Genomic DNA, 24,044 nt, shown 5'->3' on the forward strand with positions numbered 1-24,044 from the left:
AATGTTTATACAAGAGTGGAGAGGAATATGGGGTCTCTAATTCTAGAATTCAAACTTATATAAATTGATCCAACTTCTAATACCTTCACATCATTCGACTTTTTCAAAATTTAAAATAAATATAGCATCACCTTTTTAAATTTTAAAATAAATCTATTTAATTATAGTTTAATTCCATTTTCTCCGGTGCCGTTGGTATCTTAACAACTACAATTATTTTGAGATTTCTATTCTTTTGTTATTTTTAATGAAAGAAAATGACCCAAATCTCCCCCTCTCTAGCAAATTCTTCATCCCATCCATATCTACTTCACCAGCAATATAATAAGCATTGATTAAGTTTGAAAATCACTAAATTAGATGAAAATTTCATGATGAGATGTTTAATGATATTATAAGTGTATTTTATATTCGTTAAAATTATACATTAAAAAATGTATAGTACGTATAATGTCACTAAAATACTATTATAATGTACGTACAAGTAAAAATTCTTTTATAATATAATACACTTTTAATTTATAGGATGCTAGCTCACCTTATGACCATAACCAGTAAAGAACTACAATAAAGAAAATCAATTTAAGTTGGGCCAATAGACAGTTTGCATGGTAATTAAAACTTTAAATATTGTGGCTATCAAACAAACTACACGATCAACTCTTTAAGAAGACCTTCGTCTCCATGGCCAGGGAGACGAAGGGACCTTCGTCACCTGGCCGTGGAGATGAAGCTGGCCGGAAATGATTAGTCTCCGTCAGTTATTATTATTTTTAATTTTAATTAATTATTTTATTTAAAATTATTTGATTCTCATTCCGATTTTAATTATCTTGTGCGAATCAAACATACCTAACTTTATTTTTGTATAATCTCATAAATCATTTTAAAAAATCACATTAAAAAAACAAAAGTGTTAACAAGTAAAATTCGGCACCCTCGCAAGTAGGCAATTGACGATGTGGAAACTTCAAAGAATAGTTGCCAAGTGTTTATTCATATTCCAAGTCAACTATATTTTGTCATATTTCTCAACCATATTGAATGCTAATTAATTTAGAATTAAACCATTGACCTAATCGCATAATTAAAATGGTAAAAACAAAACCAAAAAAAAATGTGTGGTTGAAATCCTACGTATTTTTTTACTACTTTTTGTATGTGAAAATATCTGATCTCTAGATAATATGGATTACCTATTTGAATTGTTGATAATACTGATTACATAGTAAAATTGTCAAAAATATATGGATGATTATATGTTGTGGATGATGAAAACTGGTGATTGGTATTTGAACCCAAAAAAAAAAAAAGAGATTAGCGGTACCATGGTCATTGTCGATCCTTGACTTTGGGTATATAATAGTTTTAAATCTCCAATCCAATTGTCCCACTAAATAGAGTGATAAGGTAATTAGTGCATTTTTTGCATTCCCTCAAAGATATGAGTGATCTTATTGACTTATTAGTTAGAAGTTTAAAATTTTAAACCATTCAAGAAGGATATAAAAATTTAGAAAAATTCAGAAAAATTGTCCACTTCTTAGGTGGTCACCACTCACAAATATGCAATGTTCTAGTAATGTTGAACGATTCAATGTTTTGGTAGCGAATTACAAATACACTTGCCACAATTAATGCGATATTTTTGTTGGAAGATTCTTTTTCTTTTTTCAATTTGGAAAATATTTGTTTACCAAAGCATTTCATCAATTTTGCATTACTCATCATTTCTATATACACATACGCTCCATCCTTTCAAAAATAAATAAATAAATAAATAAAATACACATACAGTATTTAATATAACTATAAATGAAGCCAAACACTTTGTGCTCAGATAACATATAGTAATTCTCTTATATAAGAGGTCATGAGATCGAGCCTCAGTGCAGGTGTAATAGGGTTTAAAAGAATTTGATCAAAATAACTAAATATGTCGAAAATAAAAAATGGTGCATCAAATATAATACAAATACTACTTGATCACGGTATAATAATCTGAGGTCAAAAATGAAAATAATTATGATAGAAACATCCCCTATTTTATTTTTATTTATTTATTATTTACATTGAGACATGGAGTGAGCGACACGAATTGTGTATGTACAGACTACAGAGTACATTACTTATATACAATAAATGAATAAATAAATACAAGAAACTAATCATGTACGATGTATTATATATATAGTACGTGTATGCAGGTAATTAGGCCAACTCCCACCAGATAAGATCATAATGGCCATTCAAACAAAGACCAAAACAATAAGTCAATAACCAATGTTATATTCTCTTTTTTATTTTATTGCCGAGATAACACATGTACACTATTGCGCACAAGAACTCTGCATTTACACTATCACTGATTGACAAAGTCAGTCATCCACTTATTGGTAAGTCAGTCAATAACTTCTCGAGTTCATAGTGTAGCTCGAATTCACACCAATACATATTGATTGGTTAACCATTTTAACTATTCCGGCAATGCAACAACTCGTATTGTTTGTTTACCATAATCCTTTATTTGTTTCTTTCTTCTGTTTGGGGCGAGCCACCAATATTTAATATTTTAGTTTTTTACTGTGAAAGAAGTTGAGACGATGTTGTTAATAATAGATTATCTTGAGAAATAGTTAAGGTAAAATTAGGAGAGAAAATACCATTAAAAATTATTTTTAAAAAATCTATTTTTGAACTTTGGAATTAAAAATAGAAAAAAAGTAAGTAAAAAACAAAAATTAGAAAGTTTGTTCTTTCATGAAAATTGAATATATACTCAGTACAACTATATAGAATATCCGGGTTATTTTGGGTACATTCAATGCATGTCTTCATAATATACGGTATAATTAAATATATTATGTAGAATTGTTTTCAAAAAAAATATATATATATATATATATATATATATATATATATATTATGTAGAATTAATACACCTTATATTCCATTTCTCATTTATTATTAAATAAAATATTACGGAGCATATTTTACTAAAATTCATTTTAATTATTAAATATTTGATTTTAATTTTAATTTCGATATATCAATATTGATCTCAATTATTGCACCAAACACCTACTCTCTTACCTATTTTTTCTTATGACTATTGGACCGAGAAAAATGTGCAAAGAGAGGGAAAAAGAAAGTTTACTTTTCAACCTCATAAAAAGGGTTAGAATAGTTTAAGAATACAGTCCAAAAAGTCATTTAAAACCGTGTTTAAAAGTCTCAATACTTTTTAATTTTTTTTTTTTAAGTATTAAAGAGATGCCTATAATTCAAAGAATTGATTAGTCACCGTGTTTGATGGTAATTTTTTTGGGTGCACCCAAAAAAATAACACATTGTCATAAAAATTGTTATTTTTAAAAGAGTATTGTTACATTTCTCCATGATTTAAATTTTTTTACCTAGCATATTTCATCAATACTTTTTTTTACGGGTGACTGGAGAAACTCACAACTACTACTCATATACGATAGCTCGATAATATAATTGAGATTCAATCAAATTATAATTTGAATATATAAGTGTGCATATTATTAGTAGCTCAACTTACAAACAAATGCCTCAGAAGTAATGATCAAGTGAGTGAAAAATATGACTCTCGTACATAAAAGTCACAAATTCATTGCAATGTTGACATTTTGTATAATTACTTTAAATTTTATAAATATAATTTAAATAATTTGCATAAAATTGAGTGTGCTTGCACAACTTTCTAACCCAACGTGAGTTGTGTACCATGGAATTTTTTTTTTTTTTGTCCGCAACATAAATCAACATAAGTATTTTGATGGGGACACTTGTGGAATTTAGTTTATGGTCAAAAGACTCAAAACCAAGGACCAAAGAGTTTGAGAAACTAGGGACAAAAAAAGAAGTACATATACGGTCGGAAAATTGAGCATATCGAGCTTCAAGATTCTTTGCGACTTGAAAATCATAAACCTATTTATTTGTTAACATAATAAGTTTATCAATCAATTTTAATTTATTTGATCATTATTAGTGTTTCACTTGATTAAACGGTCAATATAAATATTTGATTAATTAACTTTATTGTAACAACTTATTGCTAAGTAAATTTTAAAATTTTTTTCAAAACAACAACTTTTTGAAAAAGTTATTTTATATAATTAACTATCAACTAACGGTTAATTTACTAAATATCTTTCTACAATTAGTCAATGCTATCAACTAATCAAATTTACTAATTCAATCTGGCTATCTGCTAACAACTACGGAGTATTTTCCAAGCATCCTACCGTTACAATTTCGACCCTCGTCTGGAACAGCTGATTGATTTCATTAGTTTGAACTGATAAGTTATAAATAACTTAGGTTGTGATCTTTTACCAGTTAAATTCACCATAAATAGATAGTAACCGCTAAATTTTCCTTAGTCACTAAAAAAAATTGATATATAAAATGACAAAATCTAGCAGTAAAAAGTCGTGAGAGTTAAAGTCAAAAGCATAGTGTTATTGATGGAGCCCACCGCAGAGCCCCGTCAACGACCGAACAATTCCGGCATCGCCGTCCAGACTTGAGAACGGCGACGACTATATCGGTAGGCGGGTGAGCTAAGTTGGCTTCACACTGGGTCAACAACAACCTCTCCTTTATTACCCTCTGCAACTCTCTGTCTACTCTCTATAATACGGATATATTTATATTTATTATATTCATACATTTATATATACACAAAATAACCGTCATCTCTGTCTTCTATCAATAAACCTTTTTTTTTTTTTCTAGAATTTTCTCCGGTTTAGTTTCCGGGATTCTTTGCCATGGCGGCCCATTTGAATCACTTAGTGACGGTTATTTTCGCGGCGGTGGTGTGGATTTTACAGTTGGAGTTGGGGGAGGCGTTTGGGACATTCGGGTTCGATGTTCACCACCGGTATTCGGATCCGGTGAAGGGTATTTTGGACCTTCAAGGCTTGCCGGAGAAGGGTAGCGTCGATTACTACTCCGCCTGGGCGGCGCGTGACAAACACCGCCTTTCCAAGGGGCGTCGCCTCGCTGATTCCGGCGATTCGTCTATGCTGACTTTCGAAGCTGGGAATGAGACTGTGCGGATATCTGCTTTGGGATTGTAAGTTTTCTCTCTTGCTATAATCGATTCCTGTTTTGTGTTTGCTTATCAAATATGATCTTTGATCCTCTTTATTATTATTATTATTATTATTATTATTATTATTATTATTATTATTTTTCCTGGCAAACTTTAGAGAACTGAAATTGTGGGATTGTTCAAAAATCATTATTGCCACAAAAGGGATTTATGAAACAGAATATGTATAGTTAGAATGGAACCTCAATAGATATGCTATTCTTATCATTTTACAGCAATGAATTTTTTATACTTGATGAAGAAATGAATAAATGGATAAATGTCTTGTTTGAATTTTCAGCTTACACTATGCAAATGTTTCGGTGGGCACGCCTCCTCTATCATTTCTCGTGGCACTGGACACCGGAAGCGATCTGTTTTGGGTGCCATGTGGTTGCAAAAACTGTGCGCGGGGTCTTATGATAGGACAAGTAGTATGTGATTCAGTTCTAGCATTATCCCGCTTTGTTGCTTTTTTATTTACAGCTTTTGAATTGAATTGATTGTGTGGAGTATTTGATGATTTGTATTATTGATCATGTGACTTTTACTTTTGCTCCTCAATTGAAACAGAGAATAGATTTTAATATGTATAGCCCGAATGCCTCATCGACCAGTGAGATTGTTCGTTGCAATGGTACCCTGTGTGGAAAAAGAAGACAATGCTTAGTAGAAAGCAATGCTTGTGCCTATAGCGTTGCTTATCTCTCTCAGAACACCTCGTCACAAGGGGTATTGGTAGAGGATGTCTTGCACCTAGTCACTGAAGACAGTCAACAGAAAAGCATCGACGCACCGATTACGTTAGGGTATACATTAGTACTTATTTTGTTCTTGTATTACAACGTAGCCACTTATTTCAAAGCTTCCAAACCACGGGACTATGGGAGCACCATTTAGGAAATATGGTGTCCAAATTCAGTGATTATATGAGCTAAATAGTTTTAGTGCCAATCCTTTCAGTTGTATTTTGAGCGTTTTTACTCTTAGCTGGATTTATGTTTGTTGTTTCTTTTCTTTCAGCTGTGGAATTGTGCAAACCGGAGCGTTTCTGGATGCTGCTGCTCCTAATGGCCTATTTGGGCTTGGAGTCGGGGATCTTTCTGTTCCTAGCATTTTAGCTTCCAAGGGAATTACTGCAAAGTCATTTTCTATGTGTTTCGGGCAAGATGGACTTGGCAGAATAGTTTTCGGGGACAAAGGCAGTTCAAACCAAGGAGAAACGCCATTGAATGTTGATCAATCACAGTATGCACCTTTCTTTTTTACTTATTGAACCTAGTGAGTGCTCTTTTGGCATTAATCAAAACAATGTGGGAATTCAGACTAAGTATTCATTTTTTTCGATTTTTTTTCCTATGAAATCAGCCCGACTTATAACGTCAGCCTTACGCAAATAGCTGTGGACAAAAACGTCACTGATGTTGATTTTACAGCAGTGTTTGACTCTGGCACATCCTTCACATATCTAAATGATCCAGCTTACAAAATCATTACAGAGAATGTAAGTCCAATACTAAGTTCTGATATCTACATACTATTTTTTTAAAAAATACATTTGAGCTAAAAGTGTTTTATTATCTTTGCAGTTCAATTCTTTCGCAAAGGAGCCACGCCATCAATTTACTTCTAAGTCTGCTCTTCCTTTTGAATATTGCTATGATTTAAGGTTAGTTATTGGTGGTCAACAAATTTTGGTGAATTCCACTTTTTTACACTTATATTGACCCTTTTTTTTTGCAGTCCAAATCAAACTTCGTTTGTGGTTCCTGATTTGAATCTAACAATGAAAGGTGGTGACCAGTTTTATGTTATTGACCCAGTAATAATTATGTCTGTTAAGGTAAGGTGTTTTTTTTTGGCATGCAGCTTGGTTTCTTTTGTTAGAGTTTTCTCCTCGATTATGTTGTGTATTCACATTTTCTCGTATATCCAGAATGAAGCAGTTGGCTATTGTTTAGCTGTTGTCAAAAGCGAAGATATCAACATCATTGGACGTAAGTATATTGAGCTATTTATTTGAAAAACTAAAAGAATTTCTTATAGCATAGCTTCACAATTTCCATGTTCAATGCCGATACACCAAAATGTCCAGACGGACCTGTTGTCACATCTAAACTTCTACCAAGTCATTTTCAGAGCATCTATTTTTCATCTTTTCTTATTGCTGCATAACCTACCGGGACAAGCCAAAGACCTTGTGGTCTAGTGGCACCCAGTCCCATCCCACACGGGAGGGGGTGGGTTCGACGCTTTGTGCTTCATTTGGTTGAGAGAGTAACTATGAACAGATACTACATTGTAACAAAGTCAACCAACCGGGACAATATGAAATCAAACTAAGTGAGAAAAATGTGTAATTATATTCCTCTGGATTGGATTCTGCTGAACCGCTTTATATTTCATGTTATGCAGAAAATTTTATGACTGGCTACCGGGTGGTTTTTGATGCCGAGAAGCAGGTTTTGGGCTGGGAACAATCAGACTGTAAGTTTATATCACTACGCCCCCCCTGCACACGCACACAAGAGCGAGACCTTGAGTTTCCCTGCTATTTGACTTATAGTTTAATGACGAGTTTTGTTCTCAGGTTACAATGCTACAGAATCCAAAACGTCTACTCTTCCTATAAACAAGCAGAACTCAACAACCGAAGCACCTTCGCCTGCTACTGTGAATCCCGAGGCCACTTCGGGAAATACAATTCAGCCTCCTCTGTCAACTCCAACAGGTTTGGTGCCAACACCTGCAGGAAACCATGCATCACACTTGAATGGTTTCTTTGGCAAACTAATGATGGCTTTTTTCTCGATTTCTTGCTATTTTTGGATCATTATATCTTCTTGAGGCTTGTTTAGCCTGTATAGTGTATACCATATCTGAACCACATCTGTTACACCATTTTTAGCACAATAATCATTATTTATTGTAAAATATAGGTGGATGTATACTTACTGAACTTCCTTTGGTATAGTTAATACATTTTCTTTTTGCTAGTGTTTTTAGATCTTGTTGGATTTTATATTTATTAACTCGTGGTGGGAAGTTGTGAACTGAGCTTTTTTTTTTTTAAATATTTTTTTTAGGCTTACAAATAATATTCTTAGTAGAAAATTCAAAATTATATATATATATATATAATTCTAATCATATGAGAATTATGCCCGCAAGTGAGAACGTGAAATTCTAATCATATGAGAACTATGCCTCCAAGTGAGAACGTGAGGACAAATATATATATATTGAGTACTAGTGACTCTATTCAAAATTATATTAGCAGGTGGTTTTAGTAAGGAAAAATAATACTTCATATTCACACATTTTACCTCTAACCAGCAAAGAACCATCCACCACAAAGAGGTAAACTAGCATAAGCTGATAGTTAATTGACTTAAACCAAAAAGGCTAATAAACCAGTAAACCACTATAAACAACTAGATCCTCGAAAAGACATGGCTTTTAACCTTACCGAAAATGACTTGTAAAGAAGTCCCAAATGATACATTTTGAGGTGAGATGATCTAATTTGCACATCTATTAACCTCTTTGATCCTCATGACAATCATGTAGATGAACTTTGTCCTATAAATATTATTTTTAAAATCACAAATCACAATTCAAAGAAATTGAGGAATACCATACTACAAAGAGGTAGGCTGCAAAAAATTGTGTTAACAAAAAAGTAACCTGCATTCTATATCCATCAACGTCGAGGAATTGTGGGTGTGTCTACTTTGTCTTTTTTGCTCGTAGTTTTTCACTTTTCTTCGTCACCTTATTTTGAGAGGGTAATGGGATTTGTTTCGACTTCATTTTGATTGATTTAACAAGAGAAGAGAGTTCATGTTTCTCTTTTCTTGAAGGCAACTCTTCTGCCTTGGATTCTTTGGATGGCTGCTGTGGTCTGGTTATATCAGACTGCTCTTTTCTCCCAACATTTTCTTGGTCGACCTTGCGTTCCTTTTCAGCTAGCTGCCGTACATAAACTGCACTCCTGTAACATTAACACCGAGAGAATAATGTAAAGATGTGAGGAAACAATGCCAGCCAAAAAGAACATGTAGAATGTTTAGATAGTCATTTGTTTAAGGGATGATAAAACTATACCTCTTGAACTGGGGATCTGTGGGATCCAAAGCAAAGAGTGGTGAAGTGAATAAACTGGAGAACCGAGGATCATTATAGTCTACACTTGGTATCTTATCCTCGTCGATAATTAATTTGCCCTTTTTATCCTTTGACTTTCTTCGCTTTAAATTATAGCCCTTCACGTTGGCATCTGCTCCATTTTCATCTGCAAGTAATAACTCAAGCTCTGCCTTACTTGCTTCAGCTTCTTCGGCTGTTTCTTGATCCTGTTTTCCTTTCTTGGCACGTTTACCTTTCACTTCCTTATATCTGCTAGCCGAAGGTTCTTCAACAAAAAAGTCATCATCAGGTTGATCTGAATGTTCTTGATAATCAGAATCCTCACTGCTCTCGTCCTCCGATGAATCCTTGGATCTATTTTTCCTAGCCTTCTTTTTCTCTTTCTTCTTTCTAAGATAGGCTTCCCATACAGATTCTGATTGCTTATCCTTCTTTTCAAGAATACGCTTGCTTAAATCTTCTAAGCCAGTGTTGAAGGTCACCTCCATGTCCCCATGATCATCCTTATCACTACCGTCAGAACCATCTCCAGATTGAAGTAAAGCACGGTACATATCCTGTTTTTTATGTTTCTTTGCAGGTTTATCTTCATTGTCATCATCATTCTCATCATCATCAGCTTCACTCTCATCGGAAGCCAAAAATTCCTTCAACTCCATTTCTGCAAGCTGGCAGTGTGATGCAATGTTAGCAGTTGACCACAGCACCAAACAAAATTTCTCAAAAATAAACAATCAGAAGGCCAGAAAATAAAGCCATAATAATGGAATTACATTCAAATAATCTATGTATTCAGTATATTGCACTTTGCAGAAAGCATTCGTGTGAGTCTGTAAAAGATGGGCCAAAATATACCATTTACAGGAAAGACAGTCTATAAATTAAAACCCACGCAGGGATTGTTTACGTATAATTTTTTAATTATTCCCAAAACGGACTTCCCTCCAGACATTCTTGAAATGGTATCAAGGCAAATCAAGGGGAAAGAGAACTCTCCAGTCGAGCTACTGCCTCAAGCCATAACCTCTTCCTCAATTGGCCAATCATGATAGAATATGCTTAATAAATAATTTCAAGACTCACAGGGATACTTGAGTTTAAAAAGAAATGAAAACGAACCTGATCAGCATTGAATTTCCTTTTCAATGACCTTGCACGCTGTGGCTCATCTTCATCCCATGTAAGTTCAATATTGCTGTGTTGAAGTGCTCGAGTATGAAAATCTAAACCTTCATAGCTGGATGGTGCCTGAGTGAAAGAAAAATGTCAAATAAGCAATCCAATAAGTAATTTGAGAATAATTTTTTCATTCTGTTTGAAGTACTAAAAGAAATTAACAATCAACAATTTTGGACAAAAGCAGATATCTTTAAACACAAGGCAACTGAACAGGCCTAGAAATATTTTTTCAATATAAGAATATAGTACAGAGTATATGTTCCCCCCCTGTTTTATAGGGTGCCAATAAATTACCTCTGTTGCAACATCACGTGCTTCATGCTTAAATTCAATAGAATCAGGAATAAACCTCAGATCCAGTTTATTTGATGTTCTTTCAAATTCAACTCCATCACAATTTTTGTAAAGGTAATCTGCTGTAGCACTTGAATCACAGTCAACTACAGCAAAATAATACCTGCATAATATGGCAGAAATATGTCAATGCAGGATTATAAGCCTCTCACTAGTCACTTCACTATATGGAAGTAACGAATTCATAATTAGAAAGATAAATATAAAAAGAATAATGAAAACAAACAGAACAAAGTTGAAGACTCCTTTTTAATCAATAATGCACTTCTCAAGTGGCATTTTTAATTGGGGAAAAATGATACAAGGACGGGAAAAGAATTGCAGCTTAGGCATCAACCATCCAACTAGTTATATAAGATAAGACTAAAAACATTTTAACAGAGACAGAATACAATATAACCCAATAAATTACCTGAGCCTACTTAATTCATATGCACGCAATTTCTCATTGTCTATTTCATCGTCGTCGTCCTCATCATCACTATTCTTGTTCTTTCCCTTTTCTTCATCAAACAGTCCAACAGGACCATGCACTGCCTCCTCTTCCATCCGCTTTAGTCCAAACTCAGATGGATATACAGCAACAGACTTAATTTGACCTCCTTTTGGGAGAAAGGAGCTCAATAGCACATACAAGTCAACTGCCTATAGAGTATATAAACCAAATTACAAAAGAAAATATGAGTAGAATGGACCAATTATCTAGTAAAATGGTAATACCACCAATCAAAATGGATGAATATGTGATTCTTGTGAACTCATATTAGACATTTATTCGACTATATGAACAACAGAAAAATCATCTAAGCAGTAATAAAGAGGCAGCATACAACAGTCAATTCCGAATTCCATTAAGCACCTTTACTCGACCCCAATCCATATTAACAACAGCAAGTCTGTGAGTTTCCTTCTCAATTTCTGGTATATTTTCTTCCTGCAGACAAATTCAAAAATAAAATTCAGCATTTCATTGGCCGCAGAAATCAATCAATCAATCATAAAGCTGGATTTTTTTTTCCTTTTTACCTGCACAAACGTGTCTTCTTCCTCAGAATAAACATCATCCTCTTCATCGGAATCTGTTGTACTTGTTGAAGAGGAATCATCACTCTCAGCCTCCTCATCTTCTTCTTCTTCCGACTCTGATTCATCTGATTTACTCATCAAATTTCCTTTCTTCAGCTTCTCATTCTCACTCTCACTTTCGCTCTCGCTTTCTCCGGCTTCGCTGCCGCTTTCTTCCTCCTCTTCCTCATCGCTTTCAGCATCTTTGCTCTTCAATTCCTCGTCTAGCTTCAGCGCCTCTTCTCCTTCATCCTCAAGGCGGTAGTATTGTTTAAGGCGGCTTTGAGAACGGTCCTCCTTAGGTTTGCCCCGCTTATCAATCCCCGCTTTTGCTGAAGCGAAGTTCTTATCGGTGAAAATGTGGCTGAAGCGAGAATCAAGCACCACCTTCGACTTGTGCTTCGGAGCTTTGCGGAACCTGGGGTCCGTGTGGATGGACGCGAACCGGGGATCCTTGATAATTTTGCTTCCACTTTGTTGACTCCCGCCGCGGAATGCAGCCGCGCCGGTGCCGGTGCCGGAGTCCCCCTCCGGCTTTGATACCTTGCTTTTACTCTTGTTTTTGCTTTTCGATCCCATGAGACGTACTTAGCTGAAATTCGTTGAATGCAAGGACAACTCTTCTATGAGGTCTGTCTGTATTGAAAGCTTCTCTTCCCTGTCCCTACGTTATAAACCCTAGGATTTTAGAAGAATGAAGGGAGATTGTAAATTGGGCCGGGTTCTGACTACAAAGTACAAATATATATATAAATAAACCCAAATATATGAAGCCCATATTTTTTTTATGCTCACAGACTGGAGCAAGATATCAGTGGATCAAGATAATGAAGTTGGACCAACACTATAATATGGGCTGACCTAAGATACTGAAATTTGTCATAGTTTATATGGGAATAGGCTTAAACCTGGAGGAGTGATATTATAGTAGGTGTATGAGTGTATCTTTCCTTATCTATGTAGTGTTGAATCCTAAATTGTAGATTTCTATTGGAAGTTAGAGTAAGGGTGGGATAGACATTTGTTCCACGGATCTTGTTCCATGGTAAGTCGATAATGTATCTTATTTTTTCTCTATTAATTTCTTGGAAAAAGTGTCAAATAGGCCATTGAACTTATCGCTTTTGTGCAATTGGGCCATTAAACTAAAAAAGTGTGCAATTCAACCATCAAACAAGCAAAATGTGTGCAATTGAACCATTTTTACAAATTTTTTTTAGTAAAATCCGATTATATTACTAACATATACGTATTAAAAGTGACATTTTCTTCTACCATATTAGTTGGGAGTCAATATTGAAATGTTTTTAACTCAAATTAAATTAAAAAAATTTTAAAAAATGTCCTAATTGCACATATTTTACTCGTTTGATGGTTGAATTGCACACTTTTTAAATTCAATGGCCTAATTGCACAAAAGCGATAAGTTCAGTGGCCTATTTGACACTTTTTCCTAATTTCTTTGTGTTATTGTTGTGTGATCCTTATATTTTGTGAACAAATCATCCCCTATTGAATAAGTTCAAAGGCGAGGTCAAGTCTCGTCAAGTAAAGAATCAAAAAAAAAAAAAAAAGTAAATGCTATAGTTGTTGGTGCTCCAAATGTGAAGTCATCCAATATGTATACTTGACTAGAGTAAAAAATGTAAATGTCAAATTGTTAGCACCTGAAATGTTAGGCCAAAATGTTGATGCTCGAGTACATGTAATGTCATTTAACTCATATACTTAACTAAAAAAAAAAGTCAAATTATTGGTGTTTCAGCCTAAGACCATTCAATGTGTGTAATTGATTAACTCCACTATGAAATAATCATGAAATAGCCTTAGTAAATGTAACCCTAACATTCATTCACTCTTAACTTTTGACAAGAAAAAGGCAAAGAAATTATCATTTAGCCGAAGTCCATAAAGCAGCAATTATAAGAACATGACAATGAGCCATTATTACAAAACATACATTACAAAGTATAACTCCAATTTGCAGCCATGGTAGGCATGCTGCAGAACATGGCTGCTAATCCATGGCTTGTCCTCTCCCACCCAAATGCAGCCAACTAATTCCTACTTTTCTAAGAGTATCTTCAATTGTGGGTTTTTTACTCTGAATTTTTCAGAAAAGAAAGTGAGAAATAAGAGAGAAGTGAATAAATACATTAATAAATTAAAGTCAGTCAAGATGACAGTCACAAAGACGCGCGAGTGCACTGTACTCGCAAGTTGGGCATTGCTAGTCCGCGAGAGAGACGCCATATTACTTTATTTTTTTTAATTATTATTTTAATTTAGCAGGACCCACAAAAACTCAAACGCATATAACATGCTCTCTCCTATATTCTCTATCTTCCGCCTCATCAAAAAGTTAGAAAAAAGCCCAGCAAATCTAACAACCAGATCACATCACCACTGTCAATCAGTTGACACCAGACATCATTGGCACCAAATAAAGCAGAGAGACTACTGGTGGGAGTGCTATTATTACATGATTAACATTTAACAGAATTGATGTTAAAATCCCAACCACTATTATTATGAGATGTTGAAACATACAAAAAGAGGAAGGTGAAGAGGGTCAAGATTCTGATGAAAAAAAAGAGATTTTTTTTGTCTCAAATTGCAAGGATTTTGCAGAGGAAAAATGCATATTATGATCATTGCACAACATTTATCAAGTTCAAGAAATGTTCTAGCTTTGGGAAGAAAGAAATGTTCTAGCTTGCATTTCTTTAAGACTAAAAACAGATACATATAGCAGGTGCAGATTTTGAGGAATTTCAATCAAAGAGTGTGGTTGAGTGAAAGGGGCTTATCCATCATTAACCAAAGGTCAAGGTTTCGATACTTGCCTTTTGGAGATCGGTCATTGTGTCCAATCCTTATATCTGCAGCTGGGGATCAGTCACTGTGTCCGATCCTTAAATCTGCAGCTGTGGATCAGTCACTGTGTCCGATGGTGGAAACCCTGAGCTACGCAAAAAATTAAGCTAGATTAGTTCGATTTATCTTCTCATGGACTTGGGGCGGGTTCAAGACATAGTCCGACAAAACTGGAAACCTGAGTTATAAAAAAAAAGAAGTTGTTATCCTTTTTAAGATGGATGCTTAGAAAACACTCTAGTGTCAAATCCAACATGCATGCCACCAAACATACTGTTTGAGCCAACCATATCATATTCAGAATAATTAACAGGCCTCTCTGCTTCATTTTCATCCTATAAATAGCACTGCTATAGGGTTGTGTTACCCACAATTAAGCAGTGAATAACAACCATAGTTTCTTAAAGTAACAACAGTTTCCACTTTCCAGCCATGGCCTCCATTGTTGCCTTGTTGAGCTCATTGCTTGTCTTCTCCATCATTTCTCTGGGGAATGCACTGAGCTCAAACTACTATGAGAAGACATGTCCCCAGGCAGAGAATGCAGTGACACAGGTTGTGAAGAAGGCCTCCATGGCAGACAAAACTGTCCCTGCTGCACTGCTGAGGATGCATTTCCATGACTGTTTCATAAGGGTATTCTTTTCCCTTTATTATTCGTATGTTGTATAAGTTTCAATCCCTACCCCGCGTGCATGGGACGAGATTGTTTTGTTAACTTTGGGGGAGGCCAACCTGGCCACCTAGGAGTGTGGTTGAGTGGAAGAGACTAGTCAGTCCTTAACCAAACGTCAAAAGATCACTCATTAGTCTTGCGTATAGGGCAGTCTTAAATCTCCAGACTAATTGTAGTTGTCCCATCCTTAGAGGTGCTTGCAAGTTGCAATTCAGCAATGGAACTAATCACTATGTCCAACAATAGATATTCCGAGTAACATCAAAAAAAATCTCAGGGATACTCTTATTGCGAACCTGCATTGATAACGGCGAACTCACTTTTAACATTCCTTTATTTCAAATTACCAGCTTTATTTCCCCAACATATGTGCATTCATAGCTGTTAGCATTATTTCTTAATCTCAAGAGTTCTTGCATGGTAGTTTAATTTAACCCCATTTGTGTTTCTTGATGAAGGGCTGTGATGCATCAGTGTTGCTGAACTCAAAGAAGAGTGCTGCAGAGAAGAATGGACCACCTAATCTCTCCCTGCATGCATTCTATGTCATTGATGATGCAAAGAAAGCAGTGGAAGCAATCTGCCCCGGTGTTGTCTCGTGTGCTGATATTTTAGCGTTTGCAGCAAGAGATGCAGTTGTCATAGTAAGTACTCCGTAATTGATAAGAGTTGATTCTAAATTTAATTATCTGACTATCACTCTTTAGTATTGAATCATTTTCAATATTAATCCACTGTCAACATTTCTGCGTGTGAATTGTTAACATTGAGAGTGAAACTAGAAAACATGAATATTAATTGTGATGCAAAGAGTGATCTATAATTCATCTTGCAGGCTGGTGGGCCATACTGGGATGTCCCAAAGGGAAGAAAAGATGGGAGAGTATCAAAAGCCAGTGAAACCATACAACTCCCAGGCCCAGCCTTCAACCTATCTCAACTTCAGAAGAGCTTCTCACAGAGAGGTCTATCAATGGCAGACCTGGTGGCCCTCTCAGGTCCTTCCTCCAAACAAATCTCAAATTTCCCCTACAAAAACTCTCATAGACGTAGCCACATTATCGAACCATATAGATAATTTTCTCTACAAAAACTCAGTAAACTGACACATGGAAATCGGAATCGGAATGGGTGTCAAGTACTTAGTAATGAGAATGGGAGTGATTATTAATAGTTGTGGAAGCAGTTGAGGAGGAAAGTATGAAATCCTTATTTTATTATGGAATGAGTTTTGCAAAACCCATAGTAACCATAGTAGTGTTCTAAAAACCTGTCAACCAAACAATAATTATCCATTCATGATAGTTAAACCTGTCAACCAAACACACCCACAATTAATAAAACCAATTGCTTCCGTTGATATAGACACATTGCTGAATTGAACCCGATAAATCTTATCTTCTTTTCTTTTCTGCCATTATTCTCGTTAATCTCAACAACTATGACCATCTGCAGGTGGGCACACCATAGGCTTCTCCCACTGTTCTTCCTTCAACAACAGACTCCACAACTTCAATGCCACCCATGATGTTGATCCCACACTTCACCCCACCATTGCTGCAAACCTGAAAGCCATATGCCCCCTGAACAGCAAATCCAAGAATGCAGGAACCAGCATGGACCCTTCTTCCAACACTTTTGACAACAACTATTACAAGCTAATTGCCCAGGGGAAAAGCCTCTTCTCCTCAGACCAGGCTCTGTTCACCAACCCAAACACCAAATCCCTGGTTTTGCAGTATGCCAATTCAAAAGAGGCTTTCTTTAAGGCTTTTGCAAACTCCATGATCAAGATGAGCAGCATTACAGGAGGACAGGAAGTCAGAAGAGATTGCAGGATAGCTAATTAGATTATTAGCCTCCAAAAATTGTCCTTTCTAGTGAGTGTGGATAGTCCAGCAAAATGGGCTGTCTTTCATATATCTCATTTTCTTTCTTTATCAGCAGAGTATATGTAATGGATTGCAATAACTAAGATAATTAGTGGATTGCTTTTACTCTCAAAATCATTTGTTTATTTGAATCAGAGCCTTTCTCTTCGTCTCATTGAATACTAAATTGAATGGGGTCTACGTATTAAATATTAGAGTATAGTTAATTCCAAATTTAGTCATATAAATTCGGACTATCGCTCATTTTCAATTTTATTGAAAAGTCATGACTAGAGTGCGTCAATTGTTTTTCACTTGTTAACCATTCACACATAAAAAGTTTATAGTTGATTACAATTGGAACGATTCAATACTCTTAGACTAAATTTAGTAGTTTTAAAAGTCAATGACTAAAACGAAAAATAAGTGATAGTCAGAGGATTAAATTCGGAATAAACTCACTAGAATATAACAAAAGTTGTCCGCACATGTATCTTAGTTGATAGATTAGTAGCAAGGATGCAAGATCAAGATATAACAGTCGTAATAGGGTGGGATCGAAGTTACATTGGACACCAAACATGAATCCTTCCATCTAAGAGGCTGTTAAATTATCGTAATTTATCCCTTCATCATAGTGTTGGGTTAGGGTATGAGAGCTTTGGGGCAAAGGATTTCGGGTTATGTAGACAAGAATATAACAAAAGCCAAAAAGGAAAGAACAGAGATTCCTTAAAAGCAAACAACTTGAGTACAGAGGCCAAACAAAAACCACACTACTAGGTTATCTACAACATCCAAAACCCATGTTCTGACACCATCCATCCATTCATCCATATCCAAGCAATAATCACAAGAAAAATGCATTAACTCCATATATGAATTACAGTCTGAGCAAAACCAATAAGTTACAATAGCAAAAGGAGTCTGATAGACAAGATATCATTGTAAAAACACATTACATATATAATGATGATGATCAGCTAAAAATGGTAGCACACAACAATTAAGATTTGATTGATGATACAAATGATGATCATATGGATTCATGGCTTGCAGATCAAACGTTAGGGGCGCTTTGGAATGAACCAAGAGCTTTAACAGCCTGGGCTCGGAGTACTAGCTGATGATAGATTGCCGCACCAATTGCTCCCAGCATTGGCCCAACCCAGAATATCCACTGTCATATATATATACCACAAAAAACACATATGTAAGTTGATGCTGTCAAATTAAATGTTTTATTATTGTAACACATATAAATGATAAATGTGTTTTAAGGTTTGATGGGTGATACTAACGTGGTCATCCCAGGCATGTTTGTTGTTGTAGATGACAGCAGCGCCGAAACTCCTTGCTGGGTTGATGCCGGTGCCGGTGATGGGAATGGTGGCCACATGAGCCACAAACACAGCGAAACCAATGGGCAGTGGTGCCAATACCTTCACAATTTTCAAAAATTTTCATTAAACTAATGAAAACTGTACTAAGATTAACATGTTATTTTTTTTAGTGACCAGGAAACTCACAATCATTACCCGAGCATGTGTACATAGTAAATTCAGCCTTATGACAATAGTTATACCATGGACACTGGTCCACCTTGTAAAATGGACCCATCATAATTTACATACTGAATGTTCAGAATTCAAACATTCAATATATAAATTGTGAACATTCAGTATTTAAATTGTGTATTTTGGACCCGGATCCACATAATAATTTGTCGACTTATGACCCTAACTAATAAAGGACTACAAGGAGGTTGCTCATAGTTGTCCGGGGACTATAATGAGGTAAACTAATCTAAATTATTCATAATTGACCAGTAAATGGTCAAAAGTAAACTAGCTTATATTACTCATAGTTGCCTAAGAACCAAGTAAACCAGTTTAAATTACACATAACTAATTGACTTAAATATAAAAATTAATAGGCAATATTAAAAAATCAAACTTATAATTTTGTGATTATTAAGTCCACCTAACATGGTTGTTGTTTTTACAGAAAACCTGGTAATACATAATGTTAGCAGATTATGATTTTAAGGAGATGATGAGTTGCATACCGGAACGTGAGAGTCACGGGCGTTTCTTTTGGGGTCGGTGGCGGAGAAGACGGTGTAGACGAGGAAAAAGGTGGCGAGGATCTCTGCGACTAAGCCCACGCCCTTTGAGAAGCCAGGCTGGACGGTGTTGGCGCCGCCGCCCACGGTGTCGAAGAAGGCCTTTGTTAAAGCTTTCACCAGTCCCACGCCAACCACCGCTCCCAGGCACTGCGCCACCATGTACGCCAACGCGCGTATCAACGACACTTTCCTTCCTAGGAACAGCCCGAACGTCACCGCCGGGTTTATATGCCCCCCTACACACATTATAATAATAATTAAACCAACTTAATATATAATATAGTACTTTCATTTCTCTCTTTTATTCTTCCATATATTATCATCAAATTAATTATGTTAACATATTATGTACCTCTAATTAACTGTTTCATGTAAACAAATAACTTTATAAGTGCTGACACATGATATGATAGTTACAATGGTTGAAAAAATTGCTACCCCTTCTTAAGCGCTCGAAAGTGCCTAATGTCTTGAGCGTCAAGGCGGGATTAATCGGCAGGTAACGCTTAAGCGGCCTAGGCAGAACTTAAGCAGCCGCAGTCACCTAATCGGCCAACCGCCTACACCACCATTTAAGGTGATACGCTAAGCCGTGAACTGAGCCTATGGCCTAGGACGCCTAGGAGAGAGGATTAATTGGCACTTAGCGCTTAAAAGTGGATTAGGCTCACCTGGCCGACCAGTTGCCTAGACCACCATTTAAGGTGATACGCTAGGTTGTAGACAGACACTTGGCGTCTAGTGCCTATACAGAGATTAATCAACGCTTAGACCTAACAACACTGTTGCAAATATAAAAATTGTCTATAGGTACGGATGTGTCAACTATAGATGCAGAACGTTAGGTACCAGAAATGCCGGCGGTGCAGTAGACGAGGACGAAAATCATGCCGCCGAAGACCCAAGAAATGCCGAGCAAGCCAGCGCCCTTGCAGGGGTCGGGGGTGGCTTTGGTGCCGATAACGGTGGCGACGCTGACGTAGAGGAAGAGCATGGTGGCCACGAACTCCGCGATGACGGCTCTGTAGAACGACCATTTCTTCAGCTCGTCCATGTCGAGCAACGCAGCAGGCGGCGGTTCAACGTAGTCCTTCGTCATCTTCAATAATATATGGTTTGAAGAAGATCTATTATCAGAGGGAATATATATATAATGGAGTGATGAGTTAGTTGAAGAAGAAGAAATGAGAGGGAATATATAATGGAAATATGAGTGATGGGTGAAAGGATGAGTGGATTGAGAGTTAAAGGTCCGTATTGAGGCAGCGAATTGAACGTCACCTCCTTCGAACAACGCCAAATTCTTCTGTAACGTTCGGATAATCAGCCCCAGTAGGAGATAATACGTACAAATTCCAGTTGCATCTTGCATGCAGACGTACATCATAATATATATGCCTTTTGTTTTTTTACCAAACCCCATCCAGTTAGGGATGAATATAATTTTGTTCATGTTCGAATTTACTATTCAAACTTGGTAAAAGAGGTTTAATTAGGTTATGTATATATATTATGGTTCATGAATTGATGGGTTTGATTATAAATTTAAATGAACACCATAATAGTCTTTGTTATATGAACCTAAACTAGATAAAAATAAAATGTGATAACTTAGTATTAATTCGTTACCATATAAGAAAAGTTTTAGGTGTATTTCCAAAAAGTATTACATGTTCTATCTATTTTATTGACTCATATTTTTCCTTAAACCAATTAGAGTAAGGTAAGAAAAGTAAAAAAATTGATGGTCCCCTTTACACAACTTCACCTGATCCTTATCTTATATATTAAGCACTAGGTATCATCCTTTGCTAGGTTGGCACTTGGGACTCCACTGGACAAGCGAATAAGTCTCATCATTCTGGATAGTTTTTACTCTAGATAACTTTTACTCTAAACTCTTTTCGATTTCCTTTAAACATAAAGTACTAGATGTAGTCCTCTCTAAAGTAGCCATTTTTTAGGTCGCCTCCTTTGCTACAATAGCACTACACCGAACCAGCGAATGACTCTTATCACTCTAATAGCTTTAACTCTAAATTATATTCTTTATTCTCAGTTCTATTTAAACCTAATCAACAATCAACTACTAGGTAACCAGTATCTAGGTCGCATGTTAAGCTAACATTGCACCAGAAAAGCGAATTGATGAATAGCTCTCATCACTCTGAATAGTTTTTACTCCAAACTTTTCATATAGTTTTCTTTAAATTAAACTTAGTAGGTACTATGTAGCCCTCTTTTATGTAGTCATTTTTTTCAGTACACTGACTTCTCAACGATAGCACAATATAATATGACAATTACCTTAAGTGTAATATAAACAGAAGAACCACACATATGGTGTCCTTAGACAAGTCGTGTGACTTGACTAGCTAGGGGATTATTTAAAGCATCATTATCCTCACCCAATGCTGCTGAGTTGTTGTCTAATGTTAGCCATACGACTAATATAAGTCTCGAGTGAATATCCTTTACTTTACAGTCAGTTTCATTGGTGAGTTTGAAGGATTCATATTTTGGTTCAAATGCGAACAGAGCTTTCTGTGCAGTCGCTGTAAATTGCACTATTAGGTATACATAAATGCACCACGCAGTGTTTGGAGATGCACCAAAATAAAATGCACAAATGCACCACACATAATGGTGCATTTCCGAACACTTTGTGGTGCATTTATGCGTACTAATGGTGAGTAACCGCACGAGAAGTCTTGTTTGCATAGGAACCTGACCCTATATATATACACCAAATTAAAGGGAAAACGTTGATGCCAGATATGGTGAAATTGATGTGTGGAAAAATTGAAAATGATGTGCAGGTAACAGTGTAAGTTAACGCCACACAGATTAGATAATCTATATATTAAGATGGATGGATGGATTGATTGAAGAATTAAAGGCTGAGGGATGCTTGAAATTGGACCACTGGCAGCCGTTAGCCATATCCTGTATGTTTCAATTCTAACGGCTCATTTTCTATGTGTAGTGTGTGATGAGGAAGAAGGTGGAGGATTATTGTTTGGCTCTACTAGTATGCAGGTTATCCATCTACTATGTTGTCGTCCATTCAGCGTTACTTGAGTTAAATCAAAAGGTATATGCATGTATTTAAGTAATCCCTTTGATTAAAACTTGTTTCAAGTTTGATCAAATTTAAAGTCAAGCTTGAACCAGCTAACTAAATAATGTCGAGTTTGAAATTAAAACTCTTTAAGTCGTGGCTAGTCGAGTCACTCACAAGCTCTCACTCTATCGCTCACATACTAAATATCGGTCTGCGCCTCTAGGCTTTAGAAAATCAAAGCTGAGCGTCGCTCTCTCTTCAGAATCAAAGCCTTAGCCGCAGTTGCCAATCGTGCAATTATCACAATCACCATCGCCACAACCACACTCCTCCTCAGTTTCATTATTGTCCGCTTGTCGTCATGGTAGTTGAGTTGCTTGGTCGGCGGACACGACATTGCTTGCACGTCAACGCCCCTCAGTTGTTTTTCTTCCATATTCCTCTAGCTAGATACCCAACTAACCGTCTAATAATCACCCTAACGCCTAGGCTCTAGCTGCCTGACTAGCACTTAGCACCTTTTGTAACATTGCTCTTATACTCACATGCACTCAATTTCATTTTGAACTAATTGAACAAAAACGAGCTCAAATCTTATTAAAATTTGCTTACCTGACTCGAGTCTAAACTTTTAAACTTGATTGAACTCAAGCATTCTTAGGTTTGAGCTTGAACTTGAATCTGTCTAGATTTGAGCTCAACTCGCCTCATTTACCCTCCTATTTAATTTAGAATTTACACAAACTTGCAATAAAAGTATCAAATATATTTTCTATCAATTTTACATGTAATGTTTTATTGAAAGATATAAGCTAATGACAGTGATGTTGCGCCCGCGGAAGTGGGATAGATCAGATTACAACAATAATTTGAGAAAGAAAAATAAATGAGGCACAGATTTTACGTGGAAAACCCCTAAACAAATTAGGGTAAACACCACGGGCAAGGGTAGAAGAATTTCACTATGAGAAAATAGGAGTTACAACCACTCTCTAACTAACAAGGAGAAAACAAGGATAATTCTCTCTTGCTAGGAAGGAGAAATACACTCAACAAACTCTCTAATATCTCTAGTATATGAGGGAAAAATAGAATGATTTGGGATGGCTAGAATGGCAAAATGACCTCCCTATTTATAGTTGAGAAATTGGGGTCATTTTGTAGTTAGCCTAAAATGTAGGGACCCAACAATAAATAGTATGTTCAAAATTTGCAGCTGCCTAACTATGCTTTGTGGCTGTATGGTCTGCTGCCAAACTTCACTGCTACCTTTGCTGCTGCCTGCTGCCGACAATAGTTTTTCTGGTAAAAAAAAAATCAATTTTGCATGTAAAAATAAAAATTAGTATAAGAATTACCCTTGAAGCATGTTTGAGCTTGAGAGTATATATAGCTTACCAATTATTCAGTCTTTAGTTTGTTTAACTGCCCAGAGGAGAAGAGATTTTGATTTTTTTTGCTCGATCTCAAAACCTCTCATTTGGGAGAGTCACTGCATGCCATTTGACTACTAAGGTCATTGGCAAAAGAGACCGAACATGCTTAAAACTTTT

General features: G+C 35.9%; 4 protein-coding genes across 5 annotated transcripts; 2 read left to right on the forward strand and 2 right to left on the reverse strand.

The window, feature by feature from the left end:
* Window positions 1-4,661: 4,661 nt before the first annotated feature.
* LOC116000493 (aspartyl protease family protein 1-like) lies at window positions 4,662-8,133 on the forward strand. The gene is made up of 10 exons (XM_031240583.1): window positions 4,662-5,110; window positions 5,430-5,562; window positions 5,702-5,937; window positions 6,152-6,376; window positions 6,497-6,632; window positions 6,718-6,797; window positions 6,872-6,971; window positions 7,065-7,125; window positions 7,544-7,615; window positions 7,719-8,133. Exons 1-10 carry the CDS (start codon window positions 4,803-4,805, stop codon window positions 7,973-7,975), a joined length of 1,608 nt encoding a protein of 535 aa, XP_031096443.1. The 5' UTR covers window positions 4,662-4,802; the 3' UTR covers window positions 7,976-8,133.
* A 361-nt stretch (window positions 8,134-8,494) lies between these two features.
* LOC115999928 (pre-rRNA-processing protein esf1) lies at window positions 8,495-12,511 on the reverse strand. Of its 2 annotated transcripts, XM_031239885.1 has the most exons (8): window positions 11,837-12,511; window positions 11,670-11,744; window positions 11,223-11,455; window positions 10,751-10,913; window positions 10,397-10,525; window positions 9,236-9,945; window positions 8,816-9,122; window positions 8,495-8,710 (listed from the first exon to the last, which is right to left on the reverse strand). In XM_031239885.1, the coding sequence occupies exons 1-7, from the start codon at window positions 12,452-12,454 to the stop codon at window positions 8,858-8,860; spliced, it is 2,193 nt and encodes a 730-aa protein (XP_031095745.1). In that variant the 5' UTR covers window positions 12,455-12,511; the 3' UTR covers window positions 8,495-8,710; window positions 8,816-8,857. The 2 variants fall into 2 exon arrangements, with proteins under 2 accessions (XP_031095745.1, XP_031095744.1); XM_031239884.1 differs by having other exon boundaries at window positions 8,534-9,122.
* A 2,626-nt stretch (window positions 12,512-15,137) lies between these two features.
* LOC115999813 (peroxidase 64-like) lies at window positions 15,138-17,474 on the forward strand. Its single transcript, XM_031239734.1, has 4 exons — window positions 15,138-15,388; window positions 15,887-16,072; window positions 16,264-16,426; window positions 16,884-17,474. Exons 1-4 carry the CDS (start codon window positions 15,185-15,187, stop codon window positions 17,276-17,278), a joined length of 948 nt encoding a protein of 315 aa, XP_031095594.1. The 5' UTR covers window positions 15,138-15,184; the 3' UTR covers window positions 17,279-17,474.
* A 663-nt stretch (window positions 17,475-18,137) lies between these two features.
* Window positions 18,138-20,579, reverse strand: LOC115999088 (aquaporin PIP2-7-like). Its single transcript, XM_031238847.1, has 4 exons — window positions 20,277-20,579; window positions 19,368-19,663; window positions 18,601-18,741; window positions 18,138-18,479 (listed from the first exon to the last, which is right to left on the reverse strand). Exons 1-4 carry the CDS (start codon window positions 20,524-20,526, stop codon window positions 18,360-18,362), a joined length of 807 nt encoding a protein of 268 aa, XP_031094707.1. The 5' UTR covers window positions 20,527-20,579; the 3' UTR covers window positions 18,138-18,359.
* Between the last annotated feature and the right edge of the window lie 3,465 nt (window positions 20,580-24,044).

Source organism: Ipomoea triloba, chromosome 12 (genome assembly GCF_003576645.1).
Source record: "Ipomoea triloba cultivar NCNSP0323 chromosome 12, ASM357664v1".
In the NCBI taxonomy this organism is placed as follows: Eukaryota; Viridiplantae; Streptophyta; class Magnoliopsida; order Solanales; family Convolvulaceae; genus Ipomoea; species Ipomoea triloba.